This window comes from Stegastes partitus, unplaced genomic scaffold (genome assembly GCF_000690725.1).
Source record: "Stegastes partitus isolate 25-593 unplaced genomic scaffold, Stegastes_partitus-1.0.2 Scaffold84, whole genome shotgun sequence".
Classification (NCBI taxonomy): Eukaryota; Metazoa; Chordata; class Actinopteri; family Pomacentridae; genus Stegastes; species Stegastes partitus.
In genome coordinates this window covers 593,334-617,376 of record NW_007577815.1, presented here as the reverse complement: position 1 = coordinate 617,376, position 24,043 = coordinate 593,334, and the positions used below count along the sequence as shown (strand labels likewise).

The 24,043-nt window shown below is 39.6% G+C and overlaps 1 protein-coding gene across 1 annotated transcript in view; it reads left to right on the top strand.

Annotated features, from left to right (window-relative positions):
• unc5db (unc-5 netrin receptor Db) overlaps positions 1-15,112 on the top strand; it is a 246,866-nt gene extending 231,754 nt beyond the window's left edge. Inside the window, exons 14-17 of the mRNA XM_008276956.1 lie at positions 5,016-5,165; positions 7,747-7,911; positions 11,091-11,269; positions 14,851-15,112. Coding sequence (XP_008275178.1) covers positions 5,016-5,165; positions 7,747-7,911; positions 11,091-11,269; positions 14,851-15,112 — 756 coding nt within the window. The remainder of the gene's footprint in view (positions 1-5,015; positions 5,166-7,746; positions 7,912-11,090; positions 11,270-14,850) is intronic.
• Positions 15,113-24,043: the final 8,931 nt, after the last annotated feature.

Genomic DNA, 24,043 nt, shown 5'->3' with positions numbered 1-24,043 from the left:
TACAGTCTATGTACACAGCAGCACCCTGCGCTCTGGAGGGAACAGGCGTGTCAGCCTCAACTGAAGGAGGCTGCGAGAGACGGAAAAGTATCAATACCACGGGAACTGAATATCGCTGCTCGAAACCAGCTTTAGTATCGATTTAATATCGAGGTATCGATATTTTTGACAACCGTAATCAGAGCCAAAGAAAAACAGATAATGGCTCCATGTAAAAGCTTTTGCCATTTGTGTTTGAATATTTACTTTCGGAGGTAATGCATTATCAAAATTGTTCTAATCTGCTCTTGATTGACTGATCGTTTAATTATTGAAACTCAACAACATATGTCACTCCAAAGATTAATGTTATTAGATTATTAGATGAAGCGTAAACCTTGCGTGTACTTTCAGTTCGCGGTGCTGGCAAAAGAAAGTCCTGTCTTGTTTATTAATCTAATCCCTAATAACTCCTCTCTATTAATCTTTTTTCCCCATGTTTTTTTAAGTTTGTTTCCAAGAGAAGAATCCTGTCATGCTTTAAAATGACTGAGATATAACTCTATAACATGTATTCTCAGAGTGTGCTCTGCATAGTCTCTCTCTCCACTTATGGCAGCTCAAGCTGGCCAGCTCACCCATAGTACCAGCCAAAAGTCATTTTTATTTATTTTAATTATTTTCTACATTGTAGAAAAATACTGAAGACATCAAAACTATGAAAGAACAGATATGGTGTTATGTAGGAAACAAAAAAGTGTAATACAAACCAGAATATGTTTTAGATTTTAGATTTTTTAAAGTAGCGCCCTTTTGCTTTGATGACAGCTTTGCAAACTCTTAACATTCTCTCAGTCAGCTTCATCATCTCCCAGAATGGTTTTGAATTAGCAGGCGTGCCTTGTCCTGAGTCAGTTTGTGGAATTACTTTCCTTCTTAATGTGTTTGAGACCAACAGTTGTGTTGTGCAGAGGTAGGGTTAGTACACAGTGGATAGCCCTATTTGACTACTGTTGTAATCCATAGTATGGCAAGAACTGCTCGACTCAGTAAAGAGAAACGACAGTCCATCATTACTTTAAGACATGAAGGTCAGTCGATCTCGCACATTTCAACAACTTTGAATTTATCCTCAAGTGTAGTCGCAAAAACCATCAAATACTTTGATGAAACTGGCTCTCATGAGGACCGCCCCAGGAAAGGAAGACCAAGAGTTACCTGTGCTGCAGAGGATAGGTTCATTAGAGTTACCAGCCTCAGAAACCGCAAATTAACAGCACCTCAGATTAGAGCCCACATAAATTCTTCACAGAGTTCAAGCAATAGACAAGTGTCAGCATCAACTGTTCAGAGGAGACGTGAATCGGGCATTCATGGTCGAAGCCACTACTGAGGATGAACAGAAAGAAGAAGAGAATTGTTTGGGGCAAGAAACACAAGGAACGGACGTTAGACCAGTGGAAAACTGTACTTTGGTCTGATGAGTCCCAATTTGCCATGTCTTTGTGAGACCAGAGAAGGTGAGTGATGGTTTCTGTATGTGTGGTTCCTGCCATGAAGCCTGGAGGAGGAGGTGTGATGGTGTGATGGTGCTTTGCTGGTGACACTGTTGGTGATTTATTCAAAATTCAAGGCACACTTAACCAGCATGGTTGCCACAGCGCCATGCTATCCCATCTGGTTTGTGCTTACTGAGACCATCATTAGTTTTTCAACAAAACAATGAGCCCAAACACATCTCCAGGTATGTAGGGGCTGTTTGATCAAGAAGGAAAGTGATGAAGTGCTGCGTTGCATGACCTGGCCTCCACATCACGCGACCTAAACCCAGTTGAGATGGTTTGGAATGAGTTGGACCGCAGAGTGAACGAAAAGCAGCCAAGAAGCGCTCAGCACCTCTGGAAAGTCCTTCAAGAGTGTTGGAAAACCATTCCAGGAGATAGCCCCTTGAAGCTGATGGAGAGAATACCAAGAGTGTGCAAAGCTGTCATCAAAGCAAAAGGGCGCTACTTTGAAGAATCTGAAATATAAAACATATTCTGGTTTGTTTAACACTTTTTTGTTTCCTACATAACACCATATGCGTTATTTCATAGTTTTAATGTCTTCAGTATGAATCTACGATGTAGAAAATAATTAAAATAAACGAAAACCATTGAATGGGAAGCTGTGTCCAAACTTTTGACTGGTGCTGTACAACTGCTTGAAGATCATAAAGCTATTCTACACTACTCATTAGCAAGTTTTTCAGGGGTTATTTTGCCACAAATGTTCAAAATAGAAATTGTTTCTGCAGAAGAATAATGATACAGAAAGCTCCACCCTGCAAGCTGACAGGATTGGTTCTTCAGATTTGTTTTGTGTAAAAGCCTGAAAGTCTGATTCTGTGTTTTTATGACTGTCTTCAGTACACTGCAGTTTCATGGTGGAAATATTCTTACACTCTAATACTCACTCTTGATATGTCTTCTGCCATATAAATGCATCATATGGACATGTTAGCTAGTTAAAACACTTCATTTTCATCGGAAGGGCCTTTAAACCTTGTGATTGGGTTTTTACTAGAAATGAACCTTAGAAGTCTAAGGTAACTTCTCTCGTTACATTTCCATGCACACAGAGGTGTAACTTTGATCTCTGACTTGGCACTCGCTCATCTTTCATACCGTTGGTTCAACCAGTCCACCTGTCTGTTAAAACTGTCTGTGCAGAAAATGACTGACATGGTGTATAGGAAAAGCCAGCAGCGTCTATTTTGTCTTCGGAAACTCTCAAAGTTCCAGGTTGACAGGACCCTGATGAGAATGTTTTATCGATCTTTTGTTGAGTCTGTGCTCACTTTCCCTTTAATCCGCTGGTATCAGTCTCTTAAGGTCAGACACAAAAGTGTACTCAATAAGGTAGTTAATGTCTGCAGCAAAATAGCCGGCACTGTGCAGGAAGCTCTGCAGAATCTTTACAACAAACTGTTATGTAAGAAAGCAGAATCCATCCTGTCTGATTGTTCTCATCCTTTAAATCAACAGTTTCAGTCTCTGCTATCCAGTGCCTCCTCACACTTGTACTATCTAAAATCAGTAGATTCTAGCCCTCTTTTTACTCTCTCTCAGCTCCTTCCAAAACTTAGACAAGGTAGTTATTGCAAATATTTTAACTGATTGCATTTCTATCTTGATGAAGGTTTGTTGGCCTCTGTGTTGTATTTTTGTACCATGTGTGCTGAATGTGTGCATCCCAAGTTCCTGATTGGTTTTAAAGGAAGTGTGGATGTTGAAAATTCCTCCTAGCACTTTGAAACTATTCTTCTTCCTGGATTTCTCATTCCTGGTTGACATTGCAACATTCCCTTAGCTGTAAAACATCTTCTAAGACACATCAATCATGCGTGACGTGTCAAACAGCACATCAGGAACAGTCACAGTCTGCAGAACGCTTCAATCATGGCATCTCGACAGCTTCAGATCAGTTCAAATGTTATCGCAGATCCAAGCTAACCACATGCTGTACGAGAAAAACAAAATAAATATAAAAATGGGCCGTTGTCCGGCTGCTCTCCGGCTAACAGTTTACACAGACAGAGGCAGATGGCAGAGGAGGAATGCCATATTTCAGGTCCCTGTTGTCACATTTAGTGTATGTCTTTCATCTGCATTTTGACAACAGCTTTTTTTTTTTTTTTTTTTTTTTAACACCTACAGCAATAACGATATGCAGTGTACCTCGTGGACGCTTTTCTGCAAGCGCACATGTAAACACACATATGCATCGACAAGCTTTTTCACGCACTGACACTTAGTCAGAATGAATCAGCGTGGCTCTGCGTTGGCCACAGCTCTGTTCACTGTCTTCCTCCTTTGTGATTGAGGTGGCTAAGGATAGACAGGCCAGACACCCAACCATCCCACCGGGACGCTGAACAATGATGACAGATGAATACCTGCAAGCGACAATCAAAGTGCTCTTTCATCATCACAAATTCAATTTGGGAGATGGACATTTCGCAGCACACACACACACACACACACACACACACACACACACACACACACACACAGCGACAGTTCCCTCAGCATTAAATTCAAGCTTTAATCTGTCATGTCGAGGCTGCAAATGTGATGCTAATGTAAGAGTGCGACTTGTAGGATTTGTTCAGCGGAGGCGTGACGTCACTTCTCTGGCGGCCTGCTGCTCTGCTAATATTTGGGATGAGTCAATTAGCGGATGTGACAGAGGAAAGGATTAGCAACAGGTGTTTGTGCTGATATGCAAAGGTGGTGCACCTCCAAAAGAAGCAAGGCTTCTTGCATTCTTAGTTTTCTCGCAGTAATTTCAATTCTTGCTTTTCCCCTTGTTTTTACTCATCCCCTCTTTCCCTCTAACCCCTTTTGCTGGCATCCTCTCCCTTCTTACTTTGCTTCCCCATTCCTTTCATTATGTTTCTCCTCTTTTCATCTCCTTTTGTGTTTCCTTTCATTTGTCTCTCTGTCTTTTTGCTTTCCTTTTCTTTCATTTCCTTTTCTGTCCCTTCCTATTCTTTCTCTTCATGTGTTCCTCTCTTTTCCTCATCTTTTTCTGTCACTTCATTTCTTTTACTGTCCCTTCCTGTCTTTTCTCTGTTTTGTCTTTCATTTCCTTTTCTGCATCTTTCATTTGTATCCTTTCCTTTGTTTTTCCTTCATTTTCTATCCTTTCCATTGCTTTTTTTGTCCTTTTTGCCTCTTTTTGTCTATATTTTTATTTCTTTTACTGTTCATTCTTTCTTTCCCTTTTTTTTCCTTTTCCTCTGTTTTTCTTTTCCTTTCCTTTCTTTTATTTTTTTGTTTCTTTTCTTTTCCTGTCTTGTCCTTTTTATTCCTCTCCCTGTTTTCTCTCCTTCCCATTTCTTTTTCCTTCATCTCTATACCTTTTCTATCATTTCCTTTCTTCCTATTTGTTTCCTCTTCATTTTACTTTCTGCTGTTTCCATTTCTTTCTTTTCCCTTCTTTGTCTTCTTTGTCACTTCACGTTCTGCTTCTCCCCCTCCTCTCGTCGTCAGGGAGTGGTGGCTGCAGAGAAGACCAGAGGGGGTCAGCTCCTCGAGGAGCCAAAGATGTTGCCTTTCCGAGCGAACACCTTCAGCCTGCAGGTGTCCATCCAGGATGTTCCTCAGTTCCTGTGGAGCATCAAACCCTTTACCACATGTCAGGTAACTGCAGCAGTGAGGACATAAGATGCATAATGCATACACTAGTAAGAGCTAAATTGCAGGATCCTGTTTTTGCTGCTAGCAGCTAATTACTGTGGTGCCTGTGCAGTGCTCCTCCCATGGTTCACTTATCAATCAAACAGTGTGAGCGGCGCTGTGATGTGTTTCTGCTTGTTTTTCTGTTAATGAAATTCTCCTGTCAGCTCTGACTTCATCCCACTGTACTGTTAACAGCATTCACATTCTTACACAGGATCTTTTGGTTAATGTTTGACAAGATTTAATTTTAATCACATTCAAAAATTCCTAACTTACTGAGGATTCAAAGATGCATCTATAACACATGACCAATAGAGCACCTAGTTGTTACTGTTTATTAATCAGTGATCAGAACCAAGTTTATTTCCTTCTTTGTATTTCCTTTCTTTCTTTTCCTTGCCTGACCTTCATGTGTTTCCTTTTCTTTGCATAATTTTTTTTTGTTACCTTTGTTTCGTTTAGTTTTTTGTTGTTGTTTTTTTTTTTACCTTTACCTTCTTTTCCAATTCTTAAATTTCCTTTTCTTTCCTGTCTTTTCCTTTTGTTTCCTTTTGTTTCCTTTTCTTTCTTTTTATATCTTTCCTTACAAATTGTTCATTAAATTCAGTAAAATATACACATCCATAAGGTACATAATGATCTTAATAATCCCAATCGATGCATTTTTATAATTTGGATGAACCATGTTTTGATTCTGATTCCCACATTTAATTGAATTGACTTATTTTATGTGTGTGTGTGTGTGTGTGTGTGTGTGTTAAATGTTCTACTGTATAAGTTGCTTTTTTTTGTTAAACTGATAAACATGCATTTTTGTGATGATCTAAATTTTAACAAGACTATTGCATTTGCATTTAGTTTGTAACATATTCAGCAGGATGTCTGGACTTTTTTTTTAAGTGAAAGAAAGCTAGTTTCCATAATTGCAAAGAACAATGATGTGCGCTGAAGCTGCTCTCATTTTGACACAGCAATGGGGTCCAATTTAGCACGCAGAATTCTAGTTTAGCTGATGTAACTGTCTGTTTAGCTGTCTCAGTTGTTTAAACCCATTCTAAACTGGTCTACACAGAAAGGCTTGTTTCAGGCATCCATCTCACACATCTAATCAGTCCTGCTTTCACACACGGAAATACAAACTTAAGCACATTTTTACACTATGTATTATCTGCACAACTGCATTCACTGTGTGTTTGTTCTCGAAGCGCTTTTAAAATGCTGCCGACCCCCAGCCCAGCATGCACCTTCAACACCTCTCATGTCGATACCGATCTGCTGCCGCTGCTGCTCTGCCATCTACTGTATGTAGACGTGGTGTAAGTGACAAAGCAACAGCCCTCGTGGGTTTAGAAAACAACCTTCACAGCATGTTTGACTGCAGTGTCTTTTGTTGTCACATGCGTTCCTACGGAGAAGAAGACGTTTGTCTTGATAGAAAATACGTTCAGTCTGGCTCCTCACATTCTGACTGACTTTACGTTGTGTTTGTGTGCGCCATTTTGTTCTTTAAGGCTGCACTCACAGACTCACAGGGTTCATGAAGACAGATGTGAGCAGAGATTAATAGCTCTGTGTTTGTTTCACTTGCAGGAGCATTAAGATGCAAACAGTATTAGATGGAGTGCAGCAGTCAGTGAGTGCTGTTTGTACCTGTTGTTGCCATTTGCAGAGCAGCTGAGTTGTGTCCCCACTGTATGCTGTTGTTGCTTAAAGATCTGAACGCAGGGTGAAAGTGTTTCAAAGACACCCTTCCTCCGCCTTATTTATGAAGGCCTCGGGACAGTAGGCAGGCAGGAAGGCAGGAAGGCAGGCGGCGTGAACCTGCTTCGGTGGAGCAGGTGCAGAATAATAGCCGAGCCATACATCAAGTCAGCTTTTAGTGCTAAAGAGCATCCCGGCTTTCCACGTCCATCACCTCCCCTTCCCCCTCCCGCTCCCCCACCACCCACTCCCAGACTCCATTATCTGCTGCCGTGAGCTGCGCCAGGCAGCCCAGATCAAAGCCATAAGGGTTAAGTCTAGAGTGAGCACAGCGGCCGGTGCTTTTAATGCCGCGGTCTTCGCTAGGAATCGTTTACAGGTTACTTTTAATATGCAGATATGGCAGAGACGCAGTCTAACAGAGGTCAAGGACATTTCCCCACAGATGTGCCCGTTCTTCAGAAATTAATTATATATCACAAGCAATCTTTTCCCTTTTTCCCTGTTTTCCCCACTCACATTGCTTAAAGTACTTAGCCCGCAAGCTGCTTCTTCTATCAGAGTAACTATCAGGATTCAGGTTGTATATGTAAACCTTAACAGTTCTTTCTCTCTTTAACTGTAGTCATTTTCATGCATACATATATCAAACCTTGGAATCATTGAGACGACAAAGTCAACTGTTACCTTTTGTCTTGCAGCATGTACGCGGTTATGCATGTGACAGTGTGGTCACATGTAGAACAAGCTGAATCATCTCATTTAGAGCATATGTTAACATTGCTGCGTACTGCGTAATATCTCTGAAGTCTTTTTTTTTTTTTTCCTGTACCTTTCTCAGGAATTCTCCTTCCCCCAAGTGTGGTGCAGCAACCAGCAGCCCCTGCACTGTGCCTTCTCTCTGGAGAGATACAGCCCAGCCACCGCCCAGCTGTCCTGCAAAATCAGCGTGCGCCAGGTCAAAGGCCATGAGCAGATTCTGCAGGTCTACACGGCTGTGGCCGAGGTGAGGCTCTGCAGCTACGGGAGGCATGGATTGTTGGGAGGGGGGGGTTGTTTTACTTTCTCGATCAACCTTTATGTAACCTTCCTGGAGTGTGTCCACTCACAGCAGGGCCAGCTCTCCTGAGCTTGCACCGTGTATTAATAGAGCGAGGAGGACACTCTTACCTTCTTTCTCTCTTCGCAGATTTATGCTAAACGCGGCTAACGCCGACAACAGGGATCCAGCTGTTCACCACGTTTGCTGTATGTGTTTTTTAACCTTTATTCATCCAGGGAGACACGTGTTCCAGCAAATAGCCTGCTTCACATTCACATGCACCAACACCTGGGAGCTGCCCACTCTAACAACAGTCTTCTGTCAGCCGCTGAGCAGCTCCACTGGAGCAGCTAGGAGTTAGAAATCCTCACTCAAGAGCACCTTGACAGTAGTTGTTAAGGCAGAAGAGAGTGTTACTCATTGATTTTACCCAAGTGCTTTTTCACAACCAGTCACAAATGTGCTCATTCTACCTCAAGGCCACCAACACTATTTGAACTCATGCTTGGACACAGATGAAATATGATTTACAATTACTTTTTATGATTTGATTAAATCCCAGCTTGTTGGTTGGGGTTTGTCAGGTAGAAAGAAGAAATGAAAGTGTTTATAGGTGCTGTGTGCGGAATTCAAACCATCACCACATCCATTTTGGCACATTACAGCAAACAGACACGACCATTTGCAGAGGTCTACGCTGCGTTTTACATTGTGGGTCACCAGGTTGGATCAATGTCATCTACACCAGTACAGCAGTTTTATAGCTGCTTTCTACCAGCAGGAACCAATAATCAGGGTTCAATTTAAGTTTAGATCAATTTTTTCAGAAAATCAATTAAAGAAAATGTAAATTTATGTGTGTTTCTGTCTACCACTATTATGTAAATGTTACGAGTTGGACAAAATCAGGATAAACAGCTGGTGGTGCTAATTATCAATTTGCATTCCTTTAAACCCAACGGGTAAAAGAAGATACAATGAAATGGCGCAATTAATAGAACGGAATAAAAGCAGTATGTCAAAATGGCTGTGTTCTGAATTCTACTTGCTAGTAAACACAGATCTGAGGCCTGGACTACGACAGATATAGAGTCCCATATTTGTCTAAACAAGAACAACCTACTATTCTAAACCTGTATGAGGAATTTGAAAATATAATACTGGCTGAAAGCAACACAGGTCCTGCAGTGAGACAGGAAAGAAAGGTGATATAAAAAAAACAAAAAATCAAAACATTTTCAACTGTGTAAATGCATAAATTCAAAGGCCCATTGATATCACTGCCCCATCATTAAGGCATGAGTAGATATGACTATTACTGCAGTCGTGTATTCTATTAAATTGTAGCTGTGTTCTTTCAGCTATAACCCTCATGGTGGTAAACATTGTTGGAAGCAAGTAAAGAACAACGACTTCAATGCTCTAGCAGTTTCTGTTTTAGGATTATCGCTTTACAAAGGTCTATGAAACAATAAAATGGCTTCAGATTGTCTACTGAAAAAAAAAACACAAGAAAGACCCCTCCACTGAGAATCTATATCTCCCATATCTCTGTTCATCAGGCAAAGAAAAGGGTTTAGATGGCCTCTAAAAACTCTTGCTCTCCTCAGAGATCCTCTTGCTATCTGAGCTCCATGGGATTTTCTAGGAATGGCGATGCTGTTTTGTGAGATAAATGTTTGGTCAGTAAGCGGTGATTTAGTATGCGTTGATCTGTTTTCTTAAACATACCCTGCTCCAGAGCAGGTCATGTTGCAGCATGAGAAGTGAATCAGCATCGTCGACATGAAAACCCAGAGTTAAACCTGAAGTTCCCATTCTAATACCAAATCCCGCTTCCAAGTATGGACCTCTGACATTGTGTCGATATCAACTTCTCTACCTCAGACATGTGTAGAAACCTTTCAATGTTTTTCTATCCTGTTTTTTGTGTTTGCAAATTTTGTACAAAAACTGATTTATAGAAACACGTGTTGTTATGCTTTTTGGAATTTCTTCAAATGCGAACGCATAACCTGTCCTAAACTTAGAATCCTTGAATGCTACAAACAGTCAGCAAACAGTCACATTAGCCGCTTATTCAACCAAACCAGTGAGCGCTTGGCCCTGACCGATGTCACGTCATGGTGGCTGTAGAGGGTGATGGATTTACATAATGATTTCTCCATTTCCAACCATTTTCAGTTTCTCTGTTGGCCACCCTTGCACATCCTCATGGTCACAGTTGAAAGTCCATTGCAGCTCTATCTGCATTTAACCCAGAACAGGTGACTGTCTTACTGGGCATGTGCAGACGACACACAAGCAACCCAGCCGCAAAAATAAACAGCAAAGAAGAAACACTAGAGTACTTCAGTTTTCACTGCAGCTTCTGGCCATTTTGCACCCACCGTTTACAGCGATACAACGAATTATGAAGTATGACTTTGTCCCAGAACAAGTAAAAGTCGAACGACTTTTAAGAATTTGTAACAAATTAAAAGTCAGCAAAGCACTGTTGGTGCTGTTGTGTTTCTTCTTCCCCTTCAAGGTTTAGTTAAAAAAAACAGTGAAACGTTGTGTCACTGCCACCTTCTGTTCATTCAACAATATAACATGGCTTCTCCAAAGTTCCGCAAGTCAGTGGTTTAAGATTTACATACTCAAAAAAAGACACTTTTTGCTAAAGTATGATGCTATTTTATTTAAATGAAGAGAAAAAGATGTGTTTACGAATTTAGCCAGCTTAGTGTGGATATTGGATGGAATAGTAAGAGGCCTGCATGGAAAAGTGATTGCTGGCAAAATATCATGGATTATTGTGATTCATGGAAAATGTCTTCAAGTGATTCTCTACCTTTATGTAAACTTTACCTGTAGGTTTATGCTGTGTTTGGTTCCAAGTCCACAGGGTTGGATTATCACGGGATTTTTGAGAAATACCAGCACTATCCACAGTGCAAGAGACTATTAGACGCCTCCACCGTGGGCTAACTAGTTTAAACTAATGTTTTAAAATGTTAAACATCCTGTCTGAATGGTCCTGACCCAGTAAACTCCACCCATCTGGCTCCTCAAGCTGGTTAAAACAAGCGCAAAGCAGCATTTGCAAATCCTCTCTGACCTCAGTCTGATTATGGTCCGTTTCTGTTATGTTCCTGCAGACTGAAAAGGAGTCAGTTCCATTTTTTATGCAGACAGACTGCACCATCACGTCCCAGACGGGGTCCAAGGCCTTCAAAATCCCCCTGTCCATCCGCCAGAGGATCTGTGCCACCTTCGACACTGCCAACGCCAAGGGCAAGGACTGGCAGCTCTTAGCCCAGAAACTCCACTTAGATCGGTGAGTGTATGATGTGCATCCTCTCTGGACTGCATGATGTTTGTGTGTTTATGAGTGTGTGTGTGTGTGTGTAGGTGTGTGTGTGTGTGTGTGTGTGTGTGTGTGTGCGACCTCCTCTCTGCAATGGCCTTGTCGTGAACACACTCATATGTGAATAATAACATAAGTGCTGAATATTTAATTGTATCGCACATAAGTGACTGTGGAACATCATATATACACTGTGGGTTTTGCTCTGGCCTTAAATCCAGTTTCCTTGTAAAGAATAAACAGTTTCATATCAAATGCATCTCTAACATTCTGTCGGCCTGATGTATGTGTGATAACTTATTTATTACCCAATTGTCCCTCCTCTATCAAATACAAATATGCATTTATGATGAGACCCTGGTATTTACCGAGCCCAGTTGTTGTCTTTGCTTGGTCTTAGCTCGTGACAGGTATAATCTCCTGTTAAGTGCATGATTCATGAGACGCTGGTATCTAAGAGTCCTTTGGGATTCCAAATTATCCAGATAAGCTTTCCTCTCCAACTTGGGCAGCTTTGAACTGAGGCTGATGTGACCAATGGCTGCAGCCTTTTATGTTGCTTGTTGTTATTTCTCTTGTGAAGCAGCACACAGCTGCAGTGAAACACTGCCCTCAACTGGACTGGCCGTTAAATGATACATAAAAGCATTGGACATTGGAATGTATTGGCATGGCAACAAGCTCTCTTTTCTTTCACTTTACCAGAACCTGAGAATGAATCCAAACCAAACTCAGTTTGCCTGTAATTACTCTTCACTTGTGATGCTAATTTATTCTTGATTATATTTTAATGGTCGTAAAAGGTCATACTTTATGCTTTAGCTACATGTAAAAGCAGATGGTTGTGTTTACTGCAATGAGACGCTCAGTTTAGTTCAATTAATTTACAGTTACAGATATAATGAGCTGGTTTTCTGGGAGTCAGCTGAAGGGAATAGTAGTAATGTAGTATTGATTTTGGGCCATGTGAATACCCATTGTTTATACAGAGCATTCTCTAATGAGGCATGAAATCTACATGCATCTAAATATAGTATAACTTTATGTGTTTTGCACTTGACAGGTGCCTCTTTAACACAGTAATTAATGCACATGATGTACTGAACAGTTGGAAAACTGATTTTATATTTATTTATATTGTAGAGAGTCTTTTTATTGGTTTGTTGATATGAAGGACCACATCTATGATAAGAAGTGCAGCATTGAAATGTAATTTGTAATACATAGAAAATGCAATTCACGAGGAATTCACAGTCACGTAGCAAAGTCATTTCTGAAGTTCCAGCAATGTGAAGTGTTGTTGAACTGCTGCATGATCCTCTGAAAATAAGGGATTATCACATGTGCACGTATATATTTATATGATAAATTGCCTTAAAATGAATTTTAAAATGTTGTTGGATAAAAAAAACCTGACAAGAATGTGTGTTTGTGACTGACGTAGTCAAGAAACGAATAAATCAAATCACACACAGATATATTCAAGCTTTAACATTTTAAATACAAGACACATTTCCATAATGTCAGAACATGTTCTGACATTATGGAAATGTGTCTTGTATTTAAAAACATAACATAAAAGCATAGCATAAGTGAGCATATCAATCATTCCTATCAGCCACATAGTCATGGCTGTAGCTGTTAGAATGTATATAATATCATTGCCACCACTATAGACTGGACAAGCTGAGCCAGAGAGCTGCTTTTAGGGTCATTATTTCTCCTTAGGGAGAAAACATCACCAGTCCTTAAGTCACTGCACTCAAATAACAAACATATGCTCACAAGAGTCAGTAAAAGAGCTCCTCATCTTTTAACCTGTAGCTGTAATCCAGTGATGTTATACAGCTAATTTGGTCTGTTGTCTGTTCATGCTGGGCATGGAATCCACAGATTGTCATATTTATCAGAGCGATTGTTCACACACTGACTGCTTTCCCATATTTAAATACAAGTCTGGTGATGGTCTGTTCTTTTTTTCCTCATTGTCAACTAATCCCATTAAAAGAGAACCAACAATAAAGTGATCCTGTTAAAATGTATTGTGTGTTACAAAGCCTGGTATATCTTATTTCTCTGTGATATACAGCTCTATTGTTTTCTAAAAACTATTAAAAAGACATTAGTGAGCCACACTGCTGCACTGGCTTCTCTCATTAGCTAAACACACATACTGCAGTTTACTTAACACGTCCCCTTATTTAGTGTTTATTAGCAGCATATAAATATGTAATAAATGTTCATACCAGATATTTAAACAGATAGTAGTGACTCAGTCAGCGATGCTGCTGTGTTAACAGGTAATGTGTGATGAGGCATTTAAGTGTAGTTTTAATAATATGTGTTTATACAAAACAAGTTTTAATTGCTGTACATTATTTAAAACTGAAAGTGTCTCTATAGCAGCTCAGACAGACAGGATAGTGTGTTAGAAAACTATTTATTGCAAGTTTCTGTTGTTCTTATGGAATCTTATTAAGCGTTACTCTTGTTGATTTTGATTCAACCACACAAACTCCTGTTGCCACAAACATTCATAAAAGCATAAAATGGTAATTAATCTGAATGAAGGGCTCAGATAGGGCTCAGCCAATACGGATTTTTCATGACTAATGTCAATACAGATTATTAGTAATCAGGGAGATCAATAATGGACTTTACTCTTTTGGATCTAATATGTATTTGCAGTATAAGTGAAATTCTTGGTTATGTTTTACATACGTTTATTAAAAGAGAATTTTTCAACATTTATCCTTATCATTAAAATGATAAAAGATGATCGTTGTCTAGGTGACATGTAACCAGGCAGGTTGTGCTGTGGGCAGGATGTAGCCAACACAGTGTTGATTACAGACAGAGAGAGTTGGCTCCATCAGAGCCATAGCAGTGCATTTTACATTAACTTATTTTTATTGGAAATCGCTTTTTAAAAATTACAACACCATTAATTGGAAAAATGCAGAATTTCCAGTGTTAGTTTACCATTTGTGTTGTGCTGTTGCCGACGTGTTTGTTTCAGCTGCTTCTTATTGTAATTTTTGGATGAGTTCATGACTGTGTTTCTTTCAAGAACAAGCCAGAGAGCATTACTGCCTGACATCTTAAGCTACTCATAAGTAGCTTCATAAACACCAGGTTAAACTGATAAATGTACTCAAAAAAGAGAGGGTGGCTGAAGAAACTCTGATGAGGAGAAGCACTGTGTGATTCCACAGTGATTGTTGTATTTGTTCATTTGTATGTCTTGAATGTTTTTATTCAGTTCTTTTTCACTGATAAAAAGTGTAACACACTTCATCATAGTTCCCGTCTTAAATTATTATTTACTTAATTTTGTTGTGTTTTTATCAAGAAAAATCAAGAATCATCTATGAATATTTTTCATCACAGTGGAGGAGGAGAAGGTCATCAACGTGTTGAGTGATGAATAAGCATATTTGTTTTAAATTGGTCTTTAAACAGGTTGTAGATCCTTTTAGGTTTGTAAGATAAATACATATATCATCAGCAAAGAAAGTTAATCCCATCTTCCCTGATGTGCTCCTCTGCAGAAACCTGGGCTATTTTGCAAAGCAGCAGAGTCCCTCTGCGGTCATACTGAGCTTGTGGGAGGCTCGCCACCAGGACACTGCTGACCTTGACTCTCTTGCCAGCGCCCTGGAGGAGATTGGCAAGATCCACTCCAGAAGCTCCCCTAAGGACCAGGATGAGCCGGAGACTGACTTCAATCACATAGAAGCGGGCAGTCTGAGCGGAACGGGCAAACTCACCAGTCAGACGACAGAGGACTCTGCTCCTGAATATACAGGCTGAGAAAGGAGACACAGCGAGCCAACACGGACAGACTGAAGCATATATCTGTGTACGCGCACAACCAGTGATGGACAACACACTGCAGCGGTGCGCTAGAAGGTCGTGAGGTTGTCGGTGAGTAGACAGTGCCAGCGGTCAACGCGCCGACCAATCACAACAGGTCGAGGTGAGCCAGCGCGTGCTGCGGATCTGCCCCTCTCTTTTAGGTATCTGTCTGAGGATGGACTGTAAATCTTTTTTCTGCCTTTTCACTCAATTCTTAAGTTCCTTTTAACTTATTCCTTTCTTGTTTCTTTTTTTTTTTTTTAAGTTGATGTATATTCATTCTCTTTTGTGTCTGCTATTTTCTGAATCTGTGTTAGAAGATAAGGGAGCTCCTTTTCTACCATCTCCCCTCCTTCCCCAGCAGTTCACACAGTAGCTGGACATATTTGCATAATTGCAAATAAAGTGATACAACTGTGTCCCCCCACCCACCTCCCAATCCACCCCTCCCTGTCTCAAAGAACGAATGCAGACCTACAAGCTACTTTTTTGATGTCCAGTATTATATTTTCAAAGGGAAGCTGCTGATTGCTTAAATGTTGTGATTGTGAACTTTCAAATCCAGGTATCTCAAAACTGACCCATTTTCATCTCTTAGGAAAAAAAAAAAAAATCTATGGGAAGTTTGGCACTTCAGATAGTGTTACATGACCATTTATACAAAAATTCTTTGCAAAAAATCCAACATCAGCCCCAGTCTAACTTTGAAGGACAGCACAGCATACACATTATTTGAAAAAAACGAAAGCCGTTGTTATGGCGTAATGTGGCAGAGTGAGATTTCAAACCATGGCATTACTCTTCATTACAGTTTCCTCCACCGGCAGATAAAGACGGAAGAAGCAGTAAAACATCATTTCCTGGCACTGCAGGGAGTGTATCGTCCCATCTTATCAGCCAATTCCTACCGTAACACCCGCCACATAGACTTCATATCAGGCCCTGAAACACCCAACTGCCCCACCAACTTCCCCCTTTGCCCCCAACACATACATGCACACTCATACATTGACATTCCGTGCCTGCAGAGCTCATGTACACATGGGAACGGCTGTATACATGTTGTATGGGAATACTGATGGTGTCAGCATCGGAAATACAACACGCAGTCACATATCTGTTCAAATCACACATCATGCTGAAGGAATAAGGAAATGTCCTGGATATATATATATATAACAGAGGTAGATGGAAGGTTTGCTATTTTGTTCTATACACTAAAATAGTGTTTTCGAACAATCAAAAATGAAGAAGAATGCAACAGCTTGCACCAATCTTCTTTTAATATTACGTTGAACCAAAAAAAATACCTTTAGTTGGGGGAATTAGCATTCTATCTACAGCAAGTTTTAAAGTTGTTCCAACCAGTATTTCCACATTATTTAAAATACATTTTTAAGGGTTATGTACTTAATTACCATAAGTATGAACACACGTTTTTAAGGTGGTAAACATTAAAAAAAATATTGATTGCTACAATTAGACTTTCTTAGTAGCGTTTGGCTTTTAGGAAATTTATTTATTCAACAACAAAATTTTGTCTGATTAACTTTTTTTTATTCTGGGCTGCAGTTGTATATTTGAATACACTGAACACCTGGTTCTGTTGGAGGTTTTTTTTTTCCCCCCTCCCTATTAGATGGTGTATCTTTGGTTCTTTCCCACCATTGCTGACCACTTGCTAAGAGGGAATCCAAAGACAACGCTGGATTGTTGAGTTCTCTGTTTGTAAGGTCTATACCTTATTATGTTGAGCACTGTGAGGTGCCATATGTTGTGAATCCATGCCATATAAGCACAATTGAATCGAATTAAACTGAATAAAAACAACACATTTCAGTCTAAATTACACTATATATTAGGTTGGTGCAATGTCCACCCCACCCATCAAAATGAGGTTCAAAACTTACAAGTTTCATCTAATCCTTACAACCATGCATTCATTTCATTCATCGGGAGTAGGTCCCTGACTTATTTTAAAGAGTGTACTGTATAGATTGAATAATCACAATGCAAGTAGCCATTAAGGTAAATAAACCATTCACCTCTCTCTGATCTTGTTATTGCACCAGCTGAAGCAGTCAGAGCTTTAAACAGTGTTTGGAGGACACTTACTGTCAATGAGGTGAGAATGTAATTTGTTCATATGTGAGTTTTATTACACATAATTCACATTTGAAGTTAAAGAAAAACATTCAGCCCTCACAGTGCAGAAAGGTTTACGTATCTGAAATCCCAGTGGGTCTCATAATGGCCTTCGCTTCACCAGAATGCAAGCTGGGTGAATAAAGTCAAATTATGTAAAAGGATCTTTTCTCTCATACTCGGTATCTAGCCATGAAATATATCGTTGCTGTAGGTTTTGAAATATCAATAAGTTTTCTGCCTCCAAAGAGGCGAATTAAATGTCCTTTGTGGTGCTGAATGAAAAAGTCTGAATAATTTACATTCAGACACAGGAGAGCTTGCCAGGTGACAAGCATAGAGCTGTAGAAGATAGAGACGGGAATCAAGAACCGGTTCCAAATTACCTGATCTATCAGAAACATATGCTTCTGTGCTTATTGATTCCTTTTTGTCAATGCCGGCATGTCTTGTTGACATCAAACTCGTTGGTCTGTTCTGCTGGTAACTTGAAGCAAGAAGGAGTCATGACTGAAAGAAAGAATTGTCTAAAGTAGGGGTTCAGTTCAGGAAGAAAGATAACAACACTGATAAGTCTAATATCTATAAAATTACAATTTCAAGTAATACCAGAAGTGTGCTGAAACACGTTTCGACACGAACGCGTCTTAAATTCCAGGGATGTCAGGTATTGGACATTTCGCACATAAGTGCCACTGGACTGAGGAGCACGACAGTTGGGGTCCACATCCTGTGTTAACTCACACCACCCACATACGCCAAACAGATTTTATTTAAATGAAAATGAATGCTGTACAGTTATTTTCTGATTTCGTCCATTGTAGATGCTGGCAGACTTTTGCACACCTAGCTCTAAGGATACAGGCAGCTCTACTGAGCCATCAGCTCCCAACCGGAAAAATCCTGTCACATTTGCAGAAGAGGGAACGAAAAGGATGAGCTAAGAAAGGCTGAGTGAGTGTTGTCCAAGGCTTGTAGCCTTCAAAAAGACAAAAATGAATTTCAGTAGGTAAACTGCTTTTTAAAGGTTAGTTATTTGTCACTTGAGGAAGGAATATACTGTTCAACTTCTTCTGGGTATTGTCTATTATTCACAGAAGACTAGTATGACCTGAGGGCCTCCAGTAATTTGTAGTAATTGCAAAGGTTATCTGTGATTTAAATCTGCCATGTCCATAATTTGTTTGTTTTCTCAGCACCTTTCTTCTGCCTATTTCCAGCTCTACAATTATGGCAGCTCAATTAGCAATTCTAAATGAAAGTTTGGATAGCTTTTAGAGTTCAGAATCAGAGGAGGCGCATAACGCTGCAAAGCATGGAAACCCATTCACAGAAAGCTTGAATCCAACAGAGGAGCAAAATCTGAATGGATGTTTAAAAAGGCGTTGTGCATTGTAGCATGCAGTAAGGAACGTTTTGCTGTCTTTCAGGAGGTTTGTCAGTTATTGAGTGGCAGCCCATTAATGTCATAGTAAATCTGAGTAAAACAATGGCTTGACTTATTCTGTGCTAAAAAAAAAAAAAAAAAAACACAATGAAACACCATAGGTAATACTAGTACTATTCAAATAGGACTTGTTTTATTTCGAGCAGCCAGAACATTGTGTAGGTTCTCTTCATGTTACCAAAGAAGTTCTGTCCTGTCAACTGTCAATCGATAGACACAGGACCTCTTGGGGTGTCCTGTGCTGTATGTTACCTGGACATTGGCAGCAGATCCTAGGGTCATGTGGGTTGTGGGGCGGGGCGTCTGTGGCTCGAGCTTGCTCCAACACATCCAATGCATCCTTTGATGTGGGGAGTTTGGAGGCTGTGTCAACACTTTGGGCTCTTTGTCGTGTTCCTCAAGTCGTTCCTGAGCAGTTTTTGCAGTGTTATAGGGTGCATTGTCCTGCTGGGGGAGCCTGCTGGTGTCGGAGAGTGAATTTGCCATGAGACGGGCTGAGCTTGTTTAGATGGATGCTATGTGTCAAAGTAACATCCACATGAATGCCAGGACCCAAGGCTTCCCAACAGAACATTGCAATATAACAGGATGATTAATGTTGGACACTTCATGTAAGGGTGATTTTAATATTGTTGTTGATTGGTGTATAAAGATAAGATGGATGGAACCAGTCGTACATCTGCAGCTTCATTTGAAGGTGTCTGTTCATTTCTTTGTGATTTAGTGGTGTCACATTACCCCAATGTTAAGGGAAAAAAGCAGTTTTTTGGAATTTCATATCCAAGTCTGCCTAACATACAATAAAAATATCTGCCTGGGATAAGGACATATGTATAAATAAACCTTGTATAAGCTACCACAGTAGGTTAAATGTGCATCCAGCAAAGAGGAGCAGCAACAGTTTGGCCTAAGTGTTGTTTTGGTCCCAGGAAAACATTTTGTCATTCCAGGCACATAGTAGAGCTCACATACACAGTGCAACTAGTTCCTTTATAACAGACTAACAGGTTTCATATAGAAAACACTTCATCAGCTTGTAGGTCACAAATGGAGATTCAGGTATTATAAGTCTATGTTGGTACAACTGATAGTTATCCATAACACTTTGCAATCAGGATGTATTTTAGCATTTGGTGATGAACCATAGAACATCCTAAATTCTGGCTATGGTTTAGTCTTTTGAAAACTCCTCAGGTGAAAACCAAGTTCGCATGTCCACATTGTGTTTTTATATGCAAGAAGACATATCATGAGGAAACCAAGCAGTCAGGCCCATGGTCACCTGGAAACACATTTAAACCAACAACATGAACATTCAGACCTCCAGGGTTTCATACATAACAAACCTGAGGAACCAATCCTGTCTACTTGCAGGGTGAGACTTTCTACATCTTTATTCTTAGTTCCTTGTTCCTGTTTCGAACATGTATGGCTCAATAACTCCATTGTGTAGTGTGAAGTAGGTTTACAGTGTTTAAACAGAGTCGTAGGTGAGCTGGTGTGATGGAGCAGTACATAGTGGCCGAGGGATGGATGGAGAGACGGACAGAGACTTCATAGATGTGCACGTTCTCAAGGAAATAATGGCATAGCACTACAGCGAAGCCATTTTCAGGCAGGAAGGGACCATTTTCATGGAAATGAAAATTCTCAATAGGTCATTTTGATACCCAGAGATGAAGTTTTAGGGGTTAAATTAAAGAGAAAAGAGAGAGACTGGTTTTGACTCGGGGGATGTGCGCTATAATACATACAAATATAGTCAACAAAAACAAATTAATTGATGGCTAAATAAACAAACAACAGCAAAGACACCATTATTATTGCCTATAATAGTTTATTAATGCCTAACATACAAGTGTGGCCAAACAATGATTGCACGGTCAGATGTGCTACATACGTAATGGAACTAACCCAGTCACTAATGGTACAGTGCAACCACAAAAACACAACACAGAGACGTAATGACAAGATTCAGCCAGTTTTTATTTGTTTGTTCAAAAACTGTTATGCTGGAGCAACAACTTCAATGTGAACAATTATTTAAAACGACTGGATAATTAAAGTTTTCTTACCATTTTAAACTACATTCATTTTCAATGGTGTGAAATGAACAAAGAACTGCAAAGCGCTTCACAGATACAAATTAAGTGCTATCATGTGAATACGAGGCTCAGGCTTAGCAAGGTAAACAACTGCTGGCACTAATTCTCTAATCAGAACATGAAACCATGTTTGCAGTGGCAGAGATCAAGCTAAACCACAAATAAAATGATGCCGAAAGCATGATGGAATGATGATATTTCTGGTTAATACATGTATTACTTTGATGAAGGTTATTGTTTCTTCACTGCTCCACTCAGTTCTGATGTTTTCACACGTTTTCAATCTATTTACAGCTTTTACTCATTATAAATCCTCAAGATGGAGTTCTGTGGATTGACTAGTTGGGGGATTTCTCAACCTCAGCATACTCAGAAACAGAAAATAACAGTAATGGCACAAGATTTGGAGATATACGGTAAGATGAGTAATGTCGTACACATGAACGCGTAGGCTTGAAGGCGTTTTCACGTGCACACAAAATCTGTTTAGTTGCAGCTCCCACCACTCATTGCTTCGTCCACACAAGAGTGCCCTCAATCTTACATACCTCTGCTGTGTTAGGACTTAAAAGAAGTGAAGTAGAAAGAAAGTCTTGGAATTATGACACACTATCACAAAAGGTCCAATCAGAAAAGAGCATTTCTTCATCTTCAGATTGGTGCCTCCACCGTGACAAATAATTTACATAATTACCCTAATAAAATCCTTAATGTAAGGTAAATAAACTCAACCTACAACTATTATTTCTTGTCTATAAATCAATTTCTGTTGGCTATTTTTCTGATAAAGAGAACTAGATGTATTTTTAATGTCCCACAGTGGTACATCAGGTATTATATAGCAACACTGAATACGTCACAGAGTATTTCTGACCTGATACTGTATATGTGAATTTCATCCTGCCACCATAACGACCTGTTTTTTTTTTTGTTGTTGTTGTTTTTTTTTACTTTTCTGCATCATCTCTATGCATTTTTAAATGAATTAAATTCATCTTTGATGTGATAAGTGAAGAATGTGAAAGGGAATCTTTTATTTTTTCCCCCGACATATTTATTTCTTTTCCTTAATTGTGACTAACTGGATTTTCCTTTTCATTATTGCAAGCAAAGAGTGTCAAAAATGGAAATGTGTGCTTTTGTAACGCTTAGCGGTGGCTTATGTTGCATCGAGAGCATCCTGTCTGTGTGGTACATCCTATCACACTCATCAGTCACCTTCATCCTGGATGTGTTTCAGCTACGTCTGCTGTATCCCATTAGCGTGCTGAAATTAAGTTCTTTTAATAGTGAGCTCAGACACACAAACACACACATACACACACACGCACACACACACCTACACACACACACACACACACACACACACACACACACACACGCTCTCTCTCACTATGTATAATGCTTTGGTGTAAGACTAACCCTGTTTCATGAGATAAAAAGTTCACTGTTGCGTCCATGACCTCCCGTCACCTGAGTTGGTCGGTCCCATGCTCTTTTTTGCTTCACGCATGGCCTTCGGCTTCATATCACTATTCTTGTGCCTTGTTTAACTACTGTAAATGGTGAATGTTGTAAAGTACAGATGGGGATGAAAAAAAAAAAGAACAATTAATCATACTGACATACATTTAAAGGTATTAGTTGAAAAAGTATTTAAGATTATAATATTGAATAGGCTGCAGAGCTTTTCTAGTGCTGAACATCTATGTTTGGTAATGCCAGGGCAGCTTTGTGGTATATTGTATCTATAATTATGGACATTTTGGATGTTTTCTGTACAGTAGAATTTGCAAATGTATATGCAGCCTTTTGGAAATAAATGTACAGTTGAAAGATCAACTCGTCTCAAGTTATTTTGCATCGTGCATGAAACTATTCATAAATTCATTTTCCATCGTCTAACTCTGATGGAGTGAATTATTATGTAAATGTAGAATTTAGGCTCTGATCTCATCACTCCCCGCAAGGAAGAATCAAGCCCAGCACAGCAGGGATCAGGGAGCGACAATAATAACTTCCCCTCTTGGGTAATGTAGAGCCTGTGGATGCAGGGATGAAAGGAGGGGTTATGCTCACAGGCTTCGCTTCATTTTTGTCTCTCACGTAACAATTGCACATGCAAACACTGTGCAGTTAATAAATAGAGTCATCATTTTTCATACTTAGTTCCAAAAGTGAAAATGTGACTGTAATTGTAGACTCCAGCAGGTGTCAGGGTTCAGTTTGGGGGCACAAATGAACAGAATGTAAATTGTGAACTCAGTCAAGAGAACAATTGAATCATTTCTGGGCATGAATTCGTTTTTTGTTGTTTTTTTTTTCCATCTTTGACGTTACAGATGTGTCTATACTTTGAAGAGAGTTTTAAAATTATTATTCCTTCCACTCATTATGTCATGCCCGTAGCATCTGCTATCAAAAGCAAGAAGGGAGCCAGATTATCAAATGGAATCAAGTTTCCTAATATAATACCACCTGAGTTGATCAGAGTGTCATCAGTCAGGCAGCAAACAACAGTAGAGGGATTAAAACTTAGAAAATCAGATTGTTAAAAGTTATCTCATCTGGTGTTTCCTCATTACATGTGTCGTTTAGGATCGATCGCTGTGTTTTTAAATCCTTCATTTATAACATGATGTCAAGGGTGGAGGGTTGTTTGTATTGTTTTATTTACTCCTTTCATCTGTGAAACTCTTTGTGTTGCATTTATATGAAAAGTGCTAACAAATAAAGTTTGATTGATTGATCAAAAAGACAACATTCCAGAAAACAAGGTAAAACAGAATAGCAACTTGCACAATCAAATTCTGAGATAAGATAAGCTCATGCTGTAGGAGCGTCTGGGTGTATTAGTGGAGCAAATGAGGCCCCACCACCATCGACTGTATAAAAAGATGGATGTTGCCTTCGGGTCTGGAAAAAAAAACTGGTGTGGAAATGCTTTAAACCTGCATTCTTTCTAACAGCCAGCAGTGGCATAGAAGTCTGTAAGAACATAACTCTACTTCTCACTTGATTTATATTTACAAAAAACATTTTATATCAAAATATGGCATAGCTTTGGATAATCTGGGGCTTAACTGTGTGTGCTTCAAAGAACCAACCACTGATTTACAGATTCTTACACCTCAGAGTTTAAAGGAAACCTACATGTAGCAGAGCCAAAGATATGCCGTTGTATTTTTT